This window comes from Bubalus bubalis, chromosome 3 (assembly GCF_019923935.1).
Source record: "Bubalus bubalis isolate 160015118507 breed Murrah chromosome 3, NDDB_SH_1, whole genome shotgun sequence".
NCBI classification, from domain to species: Eukaryota; Metazoa; Chordata; class Mammalia; order Artiodactyla; family Bovidae; genus Bubalus; species Bubalus bubalis.
In genome coordinates this window covers 148,163,128-148,180,982 of record NC_059159.1, presented here as the reverse complement: position 1 = coordinate 148,180,982, position 17,855 = coordinate 148,163,128, and the positions used below count along the sequence as shown (strand labels likewise).

The following is a 17,855-nucleotide window of genomic DNA, read 5'->3' as shown; positions in this document are numbered from 1 at the left end:
CTACTGGCTGGCATCACAGTGGGCCCCACCCACGGGCAACCAACTGTCAATGAGTGACTGTTTGTGGTCCTGTTGAGCCATTGGACAGCGCAGTAGTGGGCCCTGCCCACAAGCAACCAACTGTTAAGGAGTGACAGTGAGTGAAATTCAGCCAAGGGTCGGTTGCATGGTAGTCATAAGGTAAAGAGTGAGGAAATGTTGCAAGTCTGTGTGGCTGATGCACAGTGAGGCCCATCAATACTAAAACGTTTGAGTTTGGAATAGAGAAAGGTTTATTACAGATTCACACAAAGAAATGGGTGGCCCATGGAGGGCCTGGGCCCTCCAGCTTACCCGCAGGCCCAAGGCTGGATGAGCTGGAGGGCCTCCAGGAGAAGGCCTGAATCTGCCTCTTACCTCACTCTCCACCTGATGACCACCACACCACCAACCAACCCTTAGCTCAATCTCTTCCCTAACAGTCGCTCACTGAAAGTTGGCTGCTTGTGGGCAGGGTCCACTGAGGCACCGACCAATGGCCGAGCAAGACCTGTTGCCTAGGAACAGGATGTGGACTAATGAGGCACAGCAATGGCTACCTGCTAAGGCCTGTGCTCATCCTGCCCTGTTACAGAAAGAGGGGGATCCCACCCTTCTCCCAGAGGCCCTCCAGCTCACCTGGCTTGGGCGAGCAGGTAATCTGGTGGGCCCAGACAACAAGCTGGGGTATATGTCCTGAAAGGGCATCAGATTCCTCACCAAGACCACCCAATAGCCTTGGCCCAGGCCTTGAGAAAACAGTGACCCTCTCCCCCATTCCTGTCTCTGTAATCTAATAGGAGTGGCAGTCTGTCTGGGTTGCAGTCTGTAGGACCTGATCCCCACCTAGTATGGACAGTCTGAGGGCCAGTTGGGTTGGACACATGGCTCCTTCAGTGATGGCAGCTGGGCAGAGTTGAGGACCTTCCCCTTTCTTGTCAGAACAGAGAATAACACTCATTTTACAGGAATATAGTTACCTGGCCATGACTTGACTTCAAAAACAAAACCTTTGACTCCAAGTAGTATGCAACAACTAACCATGCCCCTCCCCCACCTTTCCTATTAAAAATGGCTTTGCAGAAAGCTTTCAGTAACTTTGGGGTTCTTAGGGCATAAGCTATGCATGGCCCTGTAATAAACCTTTCCCTGTTCCAAACTCCAATGTTTTAGTATTGTTTGACCTCACTGTGCATCAGGCATAGGGACTTGCATTTTGGGTAACAATATGAACAGGTGCCAGAACACGTGTATATGAAACAGTCCCAAGAGTACAATGCTTGGGACTCCCCTGGTGGTCCAGTGGTTCAGAATCTACCTTGCAATGCAGGGGATGCAAGTTCAAATCCTGGTTGGGGAACTAAGATCCCACATGCTGCAACTACTGAGCCCATGTGCTCCAAAGCTCATGCACCACAACCAGAGAGCTTGGGTGCTACAACTAGAGAAGTCTGCCAGCTCTGGGCTGGAGCCAGCGTGCCACAACTAAGGAGCCTGTGAGCCGCAACTGGAGAGTCAGTGAGCCACAGGAAAAGGTCCCGTGTGACACAATGAAGATGCTGCATGCCAAAACAAAGACCCAATGCAGCCAAATAAATAAATGATTTTTAGAAATCAATTGTATTAAAAAAAAAAAAGGGAGATATTACCATGCTGAATCCTCCTCCACCATCATCCATTAACATCCACCAGACAAGCCATTTCTTCCCATGGGAAAAACAGCCCCAGGAAATCCTTCTCCACAGAAAATGAATTATGGGAGGAAAACGTTAGGATGAGGACCAAGAAGAACACTGGTGGCCTATGTGCAAATCTGGTCCATAAACCAATTTTGTTTGACATCCAACGGGTATCTTCTCAATAAAAACCTTCAAACTGGAGTAGGTACATGTTAAGTTGCTTCAGTTGTGTCTGATTCTTTGCAACCCTAAGGAGCAAAGCCTGTCAGGCTCCTCTGCCCATGCGGATTCTCCAGGTAGGAATACTAGAGTGGATTGCTATGCCCTCCCTCTACAGGATCTTTCCGACACAGGGATCGAACCTGCACCTCTCATTTCTCCTGCATTGGCAAGTGGGTTATTTACCACTAGCGCTACTGGGGAAGCCCTCAAACTGGAGATACTTTCTAAAAATCTGGAATTCTGGCTTCTCTTGAAAATAAGAAAAAGGAATATCGCAAAAATGCAGAAAATTGTTCAAGAAATCACATAAGAAATGTTTGCAGAACTCAAGCTCTATGAAGCTACTAAAAACATTGATCTAATTTGGCAAATATAGAGAATATACGTAGCATGTATATATAATGAAGCATGATAATAACAAACTACCTTAAAATCACCAAACCAAGAAACAGGTCAGTACTAATAACCTATCTGCCCCCATTCTTTCACCTGCCTTCTCAAACCCAAAGGTAATCTCCAAAGTCTGTTTACCATTTTACCATTTTTCCCTGTATACATATGTGTATGTGATTTCATTACATTTATACACATCTCTAAACCATATGCTCTTTTGCATCTTTTAGTTTTATAAAAAATTATGTTGTTTTAATTCAATATTTTAAAGATTTCTGTTTTGTATTTAAGTTTATTCAAGTTATTTGTTTGCAATGCTGTCCACATGCAACTGTACAAATACACCAAAACATCTATCCATTCCCCTGTTATTGAAATTTGGTTGTTTTCAGCTTGTTATTATGAACTATATCGCTACTATAGTCTTTTTCTTATAAGTCTCCCCAGAACACACATGTGCAAAATGCCTACAGATAAGCGTAGTTTCAAACTCCAAGTAGCAACTCATTCACTTAAAAAGCCAAAATCAGAAGTCTTAAAAATGAAATAGGATAGTATCAAATGCAATGTACAAAGAAAGGTAATTATTTCATGAACCTTTGATACTCATCCACCTCTATGTGTTTAATGGACCAAATTGTAAATATATTTGTTACTACAAGTCTAGTAAAAATAGTCCTAAAGACACCCTTCTAGGTAAATACCCTATAAAAATATGAACTATTCAGTCTTTTAAGATGTGGATGCCCAACTCTAAGACAACAACAAACTTTTCCTAACTATTACACCAATTTATACTCTCATTGGAAGTGTATAAAACTTTGTGGTGATCAAGTTCCCTGCTATCTTTGATAATGTCAGGATAAGAATTTTGGCCAATCTGATAAACATAAAACAGCATGCTACTGTGGTATTAATTTGCATTTCTGTGACTACATATGAGATTGATCATCTTTCCATATGCTTACTCCCCATTTCTCTTTCCTCTTGTATAGAAAAATTCTGTCTTACTGATTTCCCAGCTGCATGTATGTATGCATGCATTGACCCACGTATGCATGTATATCATCAGTTCAGTTCAGTTCAGTCACTCAGTCGTGTCCGACTCTTTGCGACCCCATGAATCGCAGCACGCCAGGCCTCCCTGTCCATCACCAACTCCCGGAGTTCACTCAGACTCACATCCATCGAGTCAGTGATGCCATCCAGCCATCTCATCCTCTGTTGTCCCCTTCTCCTCCTGCCCCCAATCCCTCCCAGCATCAGAGTCTTTTCATACACACAAATCCTTTGGCGGTGTTTCAAGTCTTCTCTCCCAGTTTGTGTTTTATCTTTCTACTTTCTTTACAACATCTTTTAATGAACAAATGTTCTTAAGTTTAATTTCATAGGACTTACCAACCTTTCCTTTTGCTTTGTATTCTATGTTTAAGAAATTTTTAACTCTGTCAAGATCATGCAAGTTTGTTTTACTTCATAAATGCAATGAAGTCTGCCATCTTCCAGTGATCTCAATGACCTCTCTGTTTTGGGTCCTATATTCCACTCCACTGGTCAACTGTCTATCCCAAAGCCAATAATATTATATTATTAATTATTAATTTCCATATCTTTAAAATAGGTCTTCAGTACTAATAACGTAAGGACCCTCATTTTCTCCTTCTTTAAAAATGTTGGCTCTTTGGAGGCCTCTATGCTCATCAAGTTCCTCATAATATTAATGTGTTTTTAAGTTAAATCTGTACATCAGATCATTTGTGAGAATCATCTTTTAGATACTGAATCTTCCTATTCAAGAAGATGGTATGTCGGTATTTAATTTTTTTAAATGCCTTCCCAAAAAGTTTCATAATTTTTCCATATAGCTTGAATATATTTTTAGATTCATTTTTTTTCCTACTGTCAATAGTATATTTTTTTGACAGATATGTTTTGTCTGACTTTTATAGTTTGAACTCTAAAAAAGGCCGAGCACAGAAGAATTGATGCTTTTGAAAAGTGGTGCTGGAGAAGACTCTTTAGAGTCCGTTGGACTGCAAGGAGATCAAACCAGTCAATCCCAAAAGAAATCAACCCTGAATATTCATTGGAAGGACTGCTGCTGAAGCTGAAACTCCAATACTTTAAGCACCTGATGCAAAGAGCTGACTCAATGAAAAAGACCCTGAGGCTGCAAAAGACCCTGAGGCTGCAAAAGACTGAAGGTAAAAAGTGAAGTGGGCGGAAGAGGATGAGATGGTTAGATAGCATCACCAACTCAATGGACATGAATTTGAGCAAGCTCCAGGAGACAGAGGAGGACAGAGGAGCCTGGCATATTGCAGTTCTTTGGGGTCACAAAGAGTTGGACATGACTTATGACTGAAGAACATCATCTTTTGTCTATTCATGGTAGGAAGAAAGACAATTGATTATTTTTTGATATGAATCCTATATTCAGCTATCTTGCAAAGTCTATTATTTCTAATAATTTGTTGATCCTTTTAGTTCAATGGAGACAATAACCACTTGAGAAAGACAGTGTTGCATTTCTTTTTTTTCAGCCATTAATTTATTTCTATTTCCTGCTTTTCCATATCAGGAAAAGAAAATGTCAAGATTTTCAGAACAACGTTGAAGAGAGGTGACTCCAGGCCTCTTGTCTTTTTCCTGATTTTAGGAGATCACTTTTACATTTTACTAACAATTGTCAGGCTAAGAAAGCTTCCTTCTAATTCCAGTTTGCCTTGAGCTTTACCTAAGATAGATTTGACATCTAATTCTTTTTATCAACATGTTGAGAAAAACATATGATTTTAACATGCTGTGTCTATCTGATTTTGGTATCAAGGTGATACTGGCTTCATAGAAGGAGTTTGGAAGCATTTCTTCCTTTGCAAATATTTTGGAACAGTTCACAAAGGACAGGTGTTAGCTCTTTTCTAAATGTTCGGTAGAATTCACCTGTGAAATCATCTAGCCCTGGACTATAGTCTGTTGGGAGTAATTTTATTATGGACTCAATTTCATTACTGGTAACTAATCTGCTGATAGTTTCTACTTCTTCCTGGTTCAATGTCGGGAGACTGGACATTTCTAGGAATTTTTCCATCTCTTTTAGGTTGTCCATTTTATTGGTGATCTTTTGTGTTTTCTGTGGTGTCAGATATAACTTCTCATTTCTGATTTTACTTTTGGCCCCTCTCTTGTTTTTCTTGATGAGTTTGGCTAAAAGTTTATCTTTTTTTTAATCTTTTCAAAGGACCAGCTTTTTAGTTTCATTCATCTTTTCTTTTTCAGGTATTGAGAGGGTAACAGGCAGGAAGGCTGGGGTCTCCAAACAGAGGAAACAGGCTGCAATTGTCAGACATTTTTTACCTCTCTCTTAAGCAGCAGGAGGAAACCAACTACAAGTGTTTCTTCCCCTTTGTGTTGCCATGATGACACCTGGTTCCACCAGAACTTAACTTTTCTTAAACCTTGAGCTAACCAATGTGTTTTTCTTATGGAAATGTTTGTCTTAAGCTATGTTAATGAACTATGTATTTACCCTAGACTCTGTCTTCAAATCAGTTTAGCCTAAGACTCAAAACCTTGACAAACCAGTGTGTTTTATTCATACAATAGTTCTCCCAATCTATGTTAATGAATCTATATATTTACTTGGAAACCGGCCTTTCTTCAAGATTCACGTCAATCACTTTATGGCTCGGGACAGCTCACCTTGTGCCAATGTCATCTCAAAATGCATGTGTGGGTGAGGGGCCTGGTGCCAGTCTCTGAGTTTTGAGACATTCCCTTTCTCTAATTAGCAGACTGCTAGTAGCTATATAACATCTGGATAAAGACTAGCAGGGGGGCACTCTTTCTGCCCGCTTCTGAAGTATATGTCAGAAGTTTTCTCTCTCTCTTATACTTTAATAGAACTTCATTAAAGTACAAAAGCTCTGAGCGATCAAGCCTTGTCACTGGCCCCGGCTTGAATTCTTTTCCTCCGGAGGCCAAGAATCCTGGCATCCTTCACAGTTCGGCAACAACCTTTCAGTATCTCCTTTATTTCTGCTCTGATCTTTATAATTTCTTTCCTTTTACTAACTTTGGGTGGGTTTTAGCCTCCATGTGTTTGGGATTTTGTTTTTTGGGGGTTTTTTTGAGGGATTAATAATACAAATAAATAGTAATTTTATTGTTTGTGGCTGATGGCTATCTCACAGTGTTGTGGTTGCAAAAGATGCTTGATAAGATCTCAAATTTTTGTAACTTTAATGGGGCTAGTTTTGTGGCTCAGCATGTGACCTATCCTGAAGATTGTTCCACATGTACCTAAAAAGAATGTGTACTCTGCTCTTCAGAGCACAGCTCTAATGTGTCGACTGAGGCCAATATTTCCTTATTCATTTTCTGTCTGGATGATCTGTTCACTGATGTAAGTGGGGTGTTAAAATCCCCTCCTATTATTGTGTTACTACCAGTTCCTCCCTTTAAGTCTGTTGATATTTGTTTTTATGTGTTTAGGTGTGCCTATGCTGGCTGCATACTGATTGATCCCACGGTCATTATGTAATGCCCTTCTTTGTCTCCTGTGACAGTCTTTGCTGTAAAAGTCTACTTTGTCTGATATAACTATCCTGACATTCTTTTCATTTCCACTTGCATGGAATAACTTTTCCCACCCTCTTTCTTTCAGTCTGTGTGTGTATCCATGCTGTGTTTGTATCCATTCAGCAACTATATCTTTTGATTAGAACTTTCAGTCAATTTACATATAAAGTGATTACTAATAGTGAAAGTCACTCAGTCCTGACTCTTTGCTACCCCATGGACTACACAGTCCATGGAATTCTCCAGGCCAGAATACTGGAGTAGGTAGACTTTCCCTTCTCTGGGGATCTTCCCAGCCCAAGGATCAAACCCAGGTCTGCCGTATTGCAGGCAGATTCTTTACCATCTGAGCCACAAGGGAAGCCCAAGAATACTGGAGTGAGTAGCCTATCCCTTCTCCAGCAGATTTTCCTGACTCAGGAATCAAACCAGTATCTCCTGCATTGCAGGCAGATTCTTTACCACCTGAGCTATCAGGGAAGTCCAATTACTGATAATAATTACTGAATTATTGCTATTTTGAAAACTGTGGGTTTTTTGTGAAGTTGTTTTTTGTTCCCTTCTTCTTTTGCTCTATTCCCTTGTGATTGTATTATCATCTTAAGTGTTACATTTGGATTCCTTTCTTGTTTTGCTGCTACTGCTACTGCTAAGCCGCCTCAGTCGTGTCCGACTCTGTGCGACCCCATAGACGGCAGCCCACTAGGCTCCCCGTCCCTGGGATTCTCCAGGCAAGAACACTGGAGTGGGTTGCCATTTCCTTCTCCAATGCAGGAAAGTGAAAAGTGAAAGTGAAGTCGCTCAGTCGTGTCCGACTCTTTGCGACCCCATGCACTGCAGCCTACCAGGCTCCTCTGCCCATGGGATTTTCCAGGCACAAGTACTGGAGTGGGGTACTCTTGTTTTGTGTGCGCATCTATTATATTACTACATTTTTGGTTTGCAGTTACCATGCAGTTTAAATATATCAATATGTGTGTTTTAAGTAATTATTTTAAGCTGATGATCTCTTAAGTTCAAATGTATTTTAACAACTCTGCATTTCTACCTGCCCCAATATGTCACTGTTTTTGACATCGTATTTTACATTTTTTATGTATCCCTTTACTACTTATTGGGGATATAGGTGATTTTACTACTTTCATTTCTTAACTTTCATACTACTTTTATATGTGGTTGATTTACTACCTTTATTATATATTTGCCTTTACCAATAGCATTTTTTCTTTCATAATTTTCATATTTCTAGTTGTGGCCTTTTTGTTTATTTTTTTGAGGTGTGTTTATTACACTTGGGATAAGTAAGTGGACTATCCAACTGACTAAGATTCAAGGAGGGATGATCAGAGCTGACTTAAGAGGAGGACAGGGAGTCATATATGGAAATTTAAAAAGGCTCTAAGGAGGCTCCCTGGAGTAACAATGTTCATGGATCAATGAATATACAGGCCTCCTGAGTTGGTCTATTTTTAAAAAGAAAAGTTGCTATCTTATTAGGTAAATTCCAAAATCAACTAATACTGTCTCCAGGATGGAGGGGATATTAGAATCCCAGAGAATGCTAAATCAGCAACCCCCTTCCCTCACTAATCTACCTGGAAAAAAAAAAAGTACTGAACAAAACCCTCTTTCATTTTTTCCAGTTTTTTTTCTAGGATGAACCCTGACAGATAATTGAACAACTGCCCTTTGGATGGTGGCTGCAGAGAATTGAGCAAAGGGCCTGGGAATTCTGAAATACAGATCAGATGACATTCTTAAAACTTAATTATCTTGAGTTCTCTAACATTCTTTTACCTGTCAATATTACTAAAATTGTATCATGCCTGAAATGTTTATTACTGCAGTGAAAATCATTCTAGGTTGCAATTTTTCCCCTTCTCAAATATATCACTATTTCTCCAGATTTATTTTTTTCTTAATCTCATCATCCATCATGATAAAAACTTGGCCTTTTCTTTTTCTCTTTGAAAAACCCCTCCACCTCTCTGTGTAAAGTTGGTTTGCTAGTGCTATAAGCTTTTCTTGTCTGTAAAAGTTTTGATCTCTACATCAAATCTGAATGAAAGCCTGTGGGTAGAGTATATTAGGCTGTAGGTTTTTCCCTTGCATCACTTTAAGTGTATCAAGCCACAACCTTCTGCTCTGCAGGGTTTCTGCTAAAAAGTCAGCTGATAACCTTAAGGGAGTTCCCTTTTAGGTAACCTATTACTCTTCCTTGCTACTTTTAATAGTCTCTCTTTATCCTTAGTTTTTGCCATTTTAATTATACAGTGTATCTTGGTGTGATCTTTTTTGGGTGTGATCTTTTTGGGGGCTCTCTGTTCTTCCTGGTCCTTTCCCAGGTCAGGGAAGTTGTTAGCTATTATGTCTTCAAATACATTCCATTCCCTTTCCTCTCTTCTCCTTCTGGGACTCCTAAAACGAAAATGTTCAGATGCTTGGTGTCCTACAAGTGTCTTAAACTGTCCTCACTTCTTATTCTTTTTCTGTTCCATTTCATTGATTTCCACTACTCCGTTTTTCCAGCTAACTTGTTCCTCTCTATGATCTAATCTACTGTTGATTCCTTCTAGCATATTTTTTTTTCTTTCAGTTACTGCATTCTTAAGGTCTATTTGGTCATTTCATATTTTAGAACTCTTTGTTAAAAACTTCTATATTCTCAATCTATATACATCCAATCTTTTCCCGATTTCTTTGAACATTTTTAGGATCAATTACCTTGAACTTCTTATCTGGTAAACTGCTTATCTCTACTTCATTTAGTCCTTATGGAGTTTTATCTTGTTCCTTCATTTAGAACATGTACCACTGTGGCCTCTTTTTGATTAATTTGCCATTTCTATTGCTATGTATTTGGTAGTTTGGTTACATTCCCCAACCTTGGAGAACTACTCTCTAGTAGGAGACATCCTATGTGTTCTAGCAACACACTCCAACAGTGTGTTGGAGTGACATATAGTCACCAGAACTGTATGCTCAAGGGATGCCCCTCATGGGGGCTGCATGGGTCCTGCTGTTACAGCCAGCTGACTACTGTGAACAGTCTGGCAGGCATAGCCAGCTCCAAGTCAGCTATTTGCCAGGTCCTTACTGCTGCTGGTTGATGCTAGGCAGGGTTGGGTCACAAGGTGGCTGGCTGGCTGTGGATCCCTAGGGGGTCCCAAGGCTAGTACTGGATCACTGGTGGGCAGAGACAGGTTGTGGGGCGGGTGACTGCAGAGCTGGGGTTCCTGGATCTAATGTTGATCGGCTGGTAGGCAGAGCCAGTTCTTGACATAGCTGGCTGCAGGGCCCAGGGTGTCCCAAAGTTGTTGCTGTCCTGTTGGTGTGTAGGGCTGAATCCTGGGTAGGCCTGCTGAGGGGTCCAAGGTGTCTTAGAGCTAGTGTCGGCTTGCACCAGGGCAGGTCCTATGAACAAGCTGATAAAGCTGGTCTGAGGTTAATACCAGTCCCTGGGTGGGCAAAGCCAGATCCTAGAGTCTTTGGCCCTAGAGGTCCTGGAGTTGGTGTATCAACCAGCTAATGGGCAGGGCTGGGGCTGAAGGTGACCTGAACCTGCTGCCTGCCCAGTGGTTGCTGAGGTTAGTCTAAGGCTGGTGCCAGCCAACTGATAGGCAAAGTCAGGACCTGAAGTCTTTGACTGCAGGGCCCTTAGGTGGGCATCTATCACCAGCTTACTAGTGTGCAGGGCTTGGTCACGGACCCTCTGGAGGACAAAGCCAGGTCCCAGAATAGTTGTGGGCTCAAGAAGTCTTGAATCAGCTGGCATGGGGTTGCAAAAGAGTTGCACACAACTAGTGACTTCAAAGCTGGTGGGGTAGATGAGGCTGTACCCCAGCCTAGTTGGTTGCTTTGCCTGAAGTACCCTAGTACTAGCTATGACAAGCTGGTGGGTGATAAGCTAGAGTGTGCTGTTTTGTGCTAAGTTGCTTCAGATGTGTCCGACTCTTTGCGACCCTATGGACTGTATGTACCCTGCCAGGCTCCTTTGTTCACGGGATTCTCCAGGCAAGAATACTGGAGTAGGTTGCCATACCTTCCTCTAGGGGATCTTCCTGACCCAGGGATCGAACTCCCATCTCTTACATTTCATTGGCAAGCAGGTTCTTTACCATGAGCACCACCTGGGAAGCCCTCACAGTACACCATCAAAGATAAAGCCAAGAGAATAAGACAATCCACAGACTGGGACAAAGTATTTGCAAACAACACATCTGATAAAGGAATGTTATCTAAAATATACGAAAAATTCACAGCTCAACAATAAGAAAAGCAATTCAATTAAAAATTGAATCAAAACCTTAACAAACACCTCACCAAAGAAGGGAAAAGGCAATGGCACCCCACTCCAGTACTCTTGCCTGGAGAATCCCAGGGACGGGATTCTGGTGGGCTGCTGTCTCTGGGGTCGCACAGAGTCAGACACAACTGAAGCGACTTAGCAGCAGCAGCAATGTAAACATATGGACTTCGGTCATTATGATATATCAACATAGGTTCATCAGTTATAACCAATGTGCCACTCTGGTGTGAAATATTAATAATGGGGAAAAGGTTATGCATATTGAGGGCTGAGGATATATGAGAAATCTCTTTACCCACCCCTCCATTTTGACGTGAACCTAAAACTGCTCCTGAAAAATAGTCTTTAAAAGAAAAAAAAATTGAGTTGCTGCAACATGGACCATAACAGCCCCACAAAGCCTAAAATATCTGTCAGTCCTTTTAAGAAAGAGTTTGCTAGCCCATGGTTTAAACAAAGAGATTTGATCAAGACAGTTTTTACTTGCCCCTCAAAATCTCAGTAAGTCACCAAAAATAGACATCTTATAAGATTTATGCCCATTGTAATATCATAGTGAAAAGTATCACTCCCAAGTTAGGGAACCCATGGAAGGGAAACAAGTATACTGGATCAGGATCCAGAACAGAAATGCTACCACTACAACCACTGAAAAGAAAATAGCACTACTAAAAAGGAATAGTTCTTCATTTAAGAAGTCCCAGAAAATTCCAATTTCAGATTCAATAAAATAGAAAGAGGCTGAGAAGACACATCAAGGTAATGTTTACAACTGAGCCAGTCTTAACAATCCGTCCTAGCACATATATAAAGTTACAAACAGCATAAACTTTTACTTCCAAGATCAAGTTCTCTGACCATACTACTACTACTAAGTCACTTCAGTCGTGTCTGACTCTGTGCGACCCCAGAGACAGCAGCCCACCAGGCTCCCCCGTCCCTGGGATTCTCCAGGCAAGAACACTGGAGTGGGTTACCATTTCCTTCTCCAATGCATGAAAGTGAAATGTGAAAGTGAAGTCGCTCAGTCGTATCTCTGACCATAATGGAAAACAAATCCATGCTCTGCCTCAGAAGACATCTATCTGACCAGGTAGTTGTATGGAAGGAGAAGCAGAGGAGAGCCTCTAATAAAACTGCCAAGGGATAAACAAAAGGTAGGAAGGCAACAAGAACTATTTTAGAAATCAAAACATGTGTATTTTAAAACTTAGCTCTAAAAACAAAAGGTAAACAACAATAACAAGACCCCAAAGATGTCACACGGTCAAATTCTACTACTCTTTCAAGTAACAGATGATTTCCCTGGATAGCACAGAAAAAGATGAAAAACTTTTCACTTTTTTCTATGAAGGTTGTAAAACCATGAGAGCCAACCAGAAAGAGAAACACAAAACACATAATTAGAAGATCCCATCTCATTTATGCTTTTATCAAAACATATAAAATTAAATCCAGTGGTATATATTGAAAACCACCATAACCACTAACCACAATGGCCAGGTAGTATTTATTCTGGAAACACAAGGCCAGTGTAGCATCAGTAATGCTAGTAATACAATTTAGTACAATAAAAGCTGAGACAAATTCTAATAGATACCATCTTGACACATACCAAAAAGGCAGCTGACAAATTTTAACCCTTATTCTTGACTAGAAGAGTAATAAACTCCAAAACGAGCTGAAATGTAAGAAAACTCTCTGAACTTGATAACTACTGGCAAAATATTAAATGCATTCATCATACTCAAATAAAGGGATGAAGATGATCACTTCAACAAGTGAATACTGCACCAAAAGCCTCAGCCAATGTGAAAATATATGAAAAGTGTTAAGATTAAAATGTTGGAAAAGGAAAAGATAAAAACAGCATTATTTATATATAAGGAACTTTTTTGCTTTCTGGAAAACACAAGAAAATTGAGAAATAATAATACTAGTAATAAGCTAGCATGAACCACGCAAGCACATAAAATTTAACAAATTTCCTACAGACCTACAACAATAACCAGACTTCAACAGAAATATCAGGAAAAGATTCCATTCAAGGGAATAAGTGCTATAAAATAAGGATAAATCTGAGAGGAGAAAAAAGATACAAGACTGAAGCCAATGTGAAGAAAACTTTCTTAAAGAACATTAAAACATGAATGATGATGAGACATGCACATGACGAATGGAAAGATTCTGTATCATAAAAATGTTAATTCTTTATAAACAATATTTACAGAAATTCCAATCACAGGCTCATGAGACTATTTTTCCTCTTCCCTTTAAAATTAATCCTAAAAATGAATCCTAAATTCATTTGGAAGAACTGAGGTATGAGGATTAGCAAAGAAATCTTCAGAAAAAAAAAAAATAATAATAACAATGAAAGAACTTACTACCCTCTAGGTATATAAAGCTCCTGGAACTGAATTAGGGTGGGATATTAAGAGACAATACCTGTAATACATTTAACAGCAAAAGATCAATACAAAACTGGCTTTTAAGTAAATAGTTATTAAATGATGCTATAGAAAAGGAGATGAAGAATGTGAAAAGGCAATCTACAGAAGCGGAAAGGCAAGTTTAATTTGAAAAGATATAACAATACACTAGCATCTGGGAAAGTGCAAATTAAAATGTTAAGATCTATTTTTTTTTTTAACTTTGGCAAACTAAAAAAGTAGCAACGTTAAATGCTGCAAGAACATGAAGAAACAGGTCCTGCCATATAATTGATGGAATATAAATTATTATAATCTTTTTGCAATTAATCTGGTAGTATTTATTAAAATGTAAAATGAACACATGATACTTAGAACTGCAATACCATATTTAGAAATCTATCTTATATATACTAATGTTCTAAAAGAATCTGTACAAAGGAATTACTATTTTATTATAAACAACAAAAGCAGTTTAAAAAAACATGAAAACAAAAAAGCCAAAACAACAAAAACATCCAATGTTCATTAATGAAGAAATAATTTAAAATTCTGGGTAAGACCATGGATTACTATGCAGTAATGTATTAAAAGGTATTAATAATAAAAGCAAATTTATATGTACTAAAATATAAACCTTACAAAGAAGACTGTAATTCTAAAGAAACAGTATAATCCCACTTACACAAAAAATAAATCCAAATCTGTATGTCTGTGAATCCAATTATTTAAGAAATATACTTAGGTCAAACGCTTATGCCAAATTATTCTTTGTTTTCTAATAATTACCTCCATAAGTAACGTCATCATAAATATGAAGCAGGTTTAATAACAAAATATTTTTCACAATTTTTCAAATTAAACATAAACATACATTCTGTTTTATAACCAGCTATATACCGTGATTATCTAATTATGTAAATATTTTAGCCAAAGCTTATACATAAGACGGGAAGATCCCCTGGAGAAGGGAAAGGCTACCCACTCCAGTATTCTGGCCTAGAGAATTCCATGAACTATACAGTCCATGGGGTCACAAAGAGTCGGACAAGATTGAGCAACTTTCACTTCACAATACTTAAAAACAGTGTGCAACTTTTAAAATCCGATATTTAAGGTCACTTTAACCATGCTAAAAGGACAATTTAATTGTACTTACCAATTTCATTAATCATTGCTCTTATTTTGGAGACAAAAGGACCAACTTCACTGGAACTCATTTTGGCTCTTTCCTTAAGATCAGCACCTGCAAAGTATTTTATTTACGAATATAACCTAGTTAAAACTTTAAGGCAATGAACTGAACATTTACATAAGATTCACATAAAACTTGAAGATAGACTGGATTTATCTATTGAAGGAATCATATTCTCTAAGCTTTTCTTCCCAAAAATCAGCATCAGATTGAACAAAATACTTGCTTGTCTATACATCTACCAAGCACTGAAAGGAATGCATCCCAAACTCTCATGTCAGGACCCCTTTATACTCTTAGAGGAAGAGGTACTGTTAAGATTATACATGTAAAAAAAAAAAAAAAGATTATACATGTATCTATCCATAGTATTGTATTAGAAAATGAACCCAATTAAAATTTTAAATTATTTTTCCAATGAATACAAATAAATCCATTCATGTCAACATAAACGACTACAGATTGATGCCACTTTCTTGGTTTCTGACAAGACGCTGGCAGTTCTATCCACCACTGCTTCTGCCCCACCAGTGCAAATGCCAACCCAATGAAACGTGCAAATCACACCTTACTGCTATGAAAACCACTGTTATTTTATGGATGCCTGACTTGGTGACTGCAGATCACATCTGAGACTCACTGACTTGAAAATATATACAAACTGACAATTTCATAATTATGAGTTTACCAGAGAATTGTAACTTTGGAACAGTTAATAAACATAATTACTTCCTTAAGGGATCATTTGAGGCTTCTCTCATAGCTCAGTTGGCAAAGAATCCACCTGCAATCCAGGAGACCCTGGTTCAATTCCTGGGTTGGGAAGATCCCCTGGAGAAGGGAAAAGCTACCCACTCCAGTATTCTGGCCTGGAGAATTCCATGGACTATAGAGTCACAAAGAGTGAGACACAACTGAGCAACTTTCACTTCATTTTCAAGGGATCGTTTCCTTTGTGGCTCAACAAAGACATTCTTTTTAGTAAAATTAAACCCTCTGAGAAAAGGTAGGTCCTCATTTAAATAAATAGACAAATAAAAAACAAAGTAAAATTACAGCATAGAAGGTACCTACTCAGCTACCTACTCTCGTACGAGCCAATTATGAGTTGATCAGGACTAGATACAACAAGCAAGTAGCAGCTGAAGCTGAGACATTCTGAGCCCATAGACTTCCTGTGGAACTGAAAACTGCAGGTGATAAAATCCATATCCTAGAACCCACATCCCCTCCTTCTGGGGCCTCCCTCCCATCCCCCCATCCCTCGCACCTCTCCCATCCTACCCCTCTCGGTCATCACAGAGCCCCAGGCTAAGCTCCCTGTGTTACACAGTGGCTTCTCACCAGCCAGCTATTTTACACACGGTAGTGTATATATGTCTATGCTACTTCCTCAATTCATCCCACCTTCTCCTTCCCCTGCTGTGTCCACAAGTCCCTTCTCTACGTCTATGCCTCCATTCCTTCCTTGCAAATAGGGTCATCAGTACTGGTTTTCTAGATTCCATATATATGCTTTAATATACAATATTTGTTTCTCTTTCTGACTTTACTCTGTATAACATGCTCTTGGTTCACTCACCTCACTGCAACTGACTCAAATTCATTAAAGTGAGACATATTTATACAACAAAATGTTATATGTGCAGCATGAAAATGAAGGAATCAGAGTATAAATATGGATAAATCTAACAACGGTGAAGAATTTATAATTATGTAAGTACAATATATATCTATCATTATATATAATTACTGAAAGATCCACAAGATGATAATCATTTAAGTAAGTTTTTAAAAGAAGAATGTTATGTAGGGACATAAAATATGCATGAAAATGATAAATTCCAAATTCAACTGATGGTGAAGTCTGGGGAGAAGGGAGAGAGATATGACTGGCAATAGACAAAGAGAACTTCAATCTAATTTGTAATATTGTCCTGCTTAAGTTAAGTGGTAGGAACTCAATATGGTGGGGCTTCCCTAATAGCTCAGTCAGTAAAGAATCCGCCTGCAATGCAAGAGAGCTGGGTTCAATTCCTGGGTCTGGAAGATACCCTGGAGAAGGAAATGGCAACCCACTCCAGTATTCTTGCCTGGAAAATCCCATGGACAGAGGAGCCTGACAGGCTATAGTCCATGAGGTCATAAGAGTCGGACATGACTTAGTGACTAAATAAAGACTAACATGGTAGTCTTGTTTTGTGGATGTCTGATATATGTCTTCATAGTTAATTTTTTCCATGAAGAATTAAAATTTAGCATCAAAGAAAAATGTTAGTAGTGCCAAAGGAATTCTAAACTAGTAGGATATATTTGTCAAAGAAATAATGGTTCAATTCACTATCATGTAACATGAAAAATACAATTTTAAATTGAGAATATAAAATGTTGCCCAGTGCATGTTAGGTAACACATATTGGCTAATAAGTAGCTAAATGTAGTATGATTTGAGGGAAGGGAATAGACAGAAGAGGAGCCAAAGCCATGAAGTAAAAGCTGATGGGACAGATAAGGACTCTGAGGAAGTAGTCTTGAAGGAGCCCTCGTAACTGAATCATGGGATCCATCATGTCCTTGGACCCCAGGGCACCACTAGGGTACCCTCTAACACACTAACTAGAGCTCCAATTGGGGGGTCTTACCAACATCCTGACCCTGTGACCGTGCAGCATGCTTGAAAACCACACTCAGGTTAAAAAGACAAAGCTGCTAGAAACCATGCCAGGAGCTAAAGGGAATCAAGGTTTTCTCTTGACATATGTAGGCCATTTAACTGCACACCAGTCCCAGCAGAGAAGTATAGAAGACGTGTCTGATTATGGAATGCAGCTTTATCCACACAACTGTGTGAGACAGAAAATGAATGTCTTTAAAGTGGGGAAAGAAACTAACTGCCAATCTAGAATTCCAATCTAATCAAACCTATCCTTCAAAATGATGGTGAATAAAAACATTTTACACGCCAACTCACAGACACCTCCTCAAACACACCAGCAGGCCCAAGCTAAAAGAAGCACTACAGGGAA

General features: G+C 39.2%; 1 protein-coding gene across 3 annotated transcripts in view; it reads right to left on the bottom strand.

The window, feature by feature from the left end:
- Positions 1-17,855, bottom strand: part of AUH (AU RNA binding methylglutaconyl-CoA hydratase) — a 178,883-nt gene that overhangs the window by 100,949 nt on the left and 60,079 nt on the right. For 2 of the 3 annotated variants that reach the window (XM_044940321.2, XM_006067986.4), the window contains one exon: positions 14,794-14,880. The exons of the other annotated variant lie outside the window; for it this stretch is intronic. In XM_044940321.2, the coding sequence (XP_044796256.1) occupies positions 14,794-14,880 (87 nt within the window). The remainder of the gene's footprint in view (positions 1-14,793; positions 14,881-17,855) is intronic. 3 annotated transcript variants of the gene reach the window in all.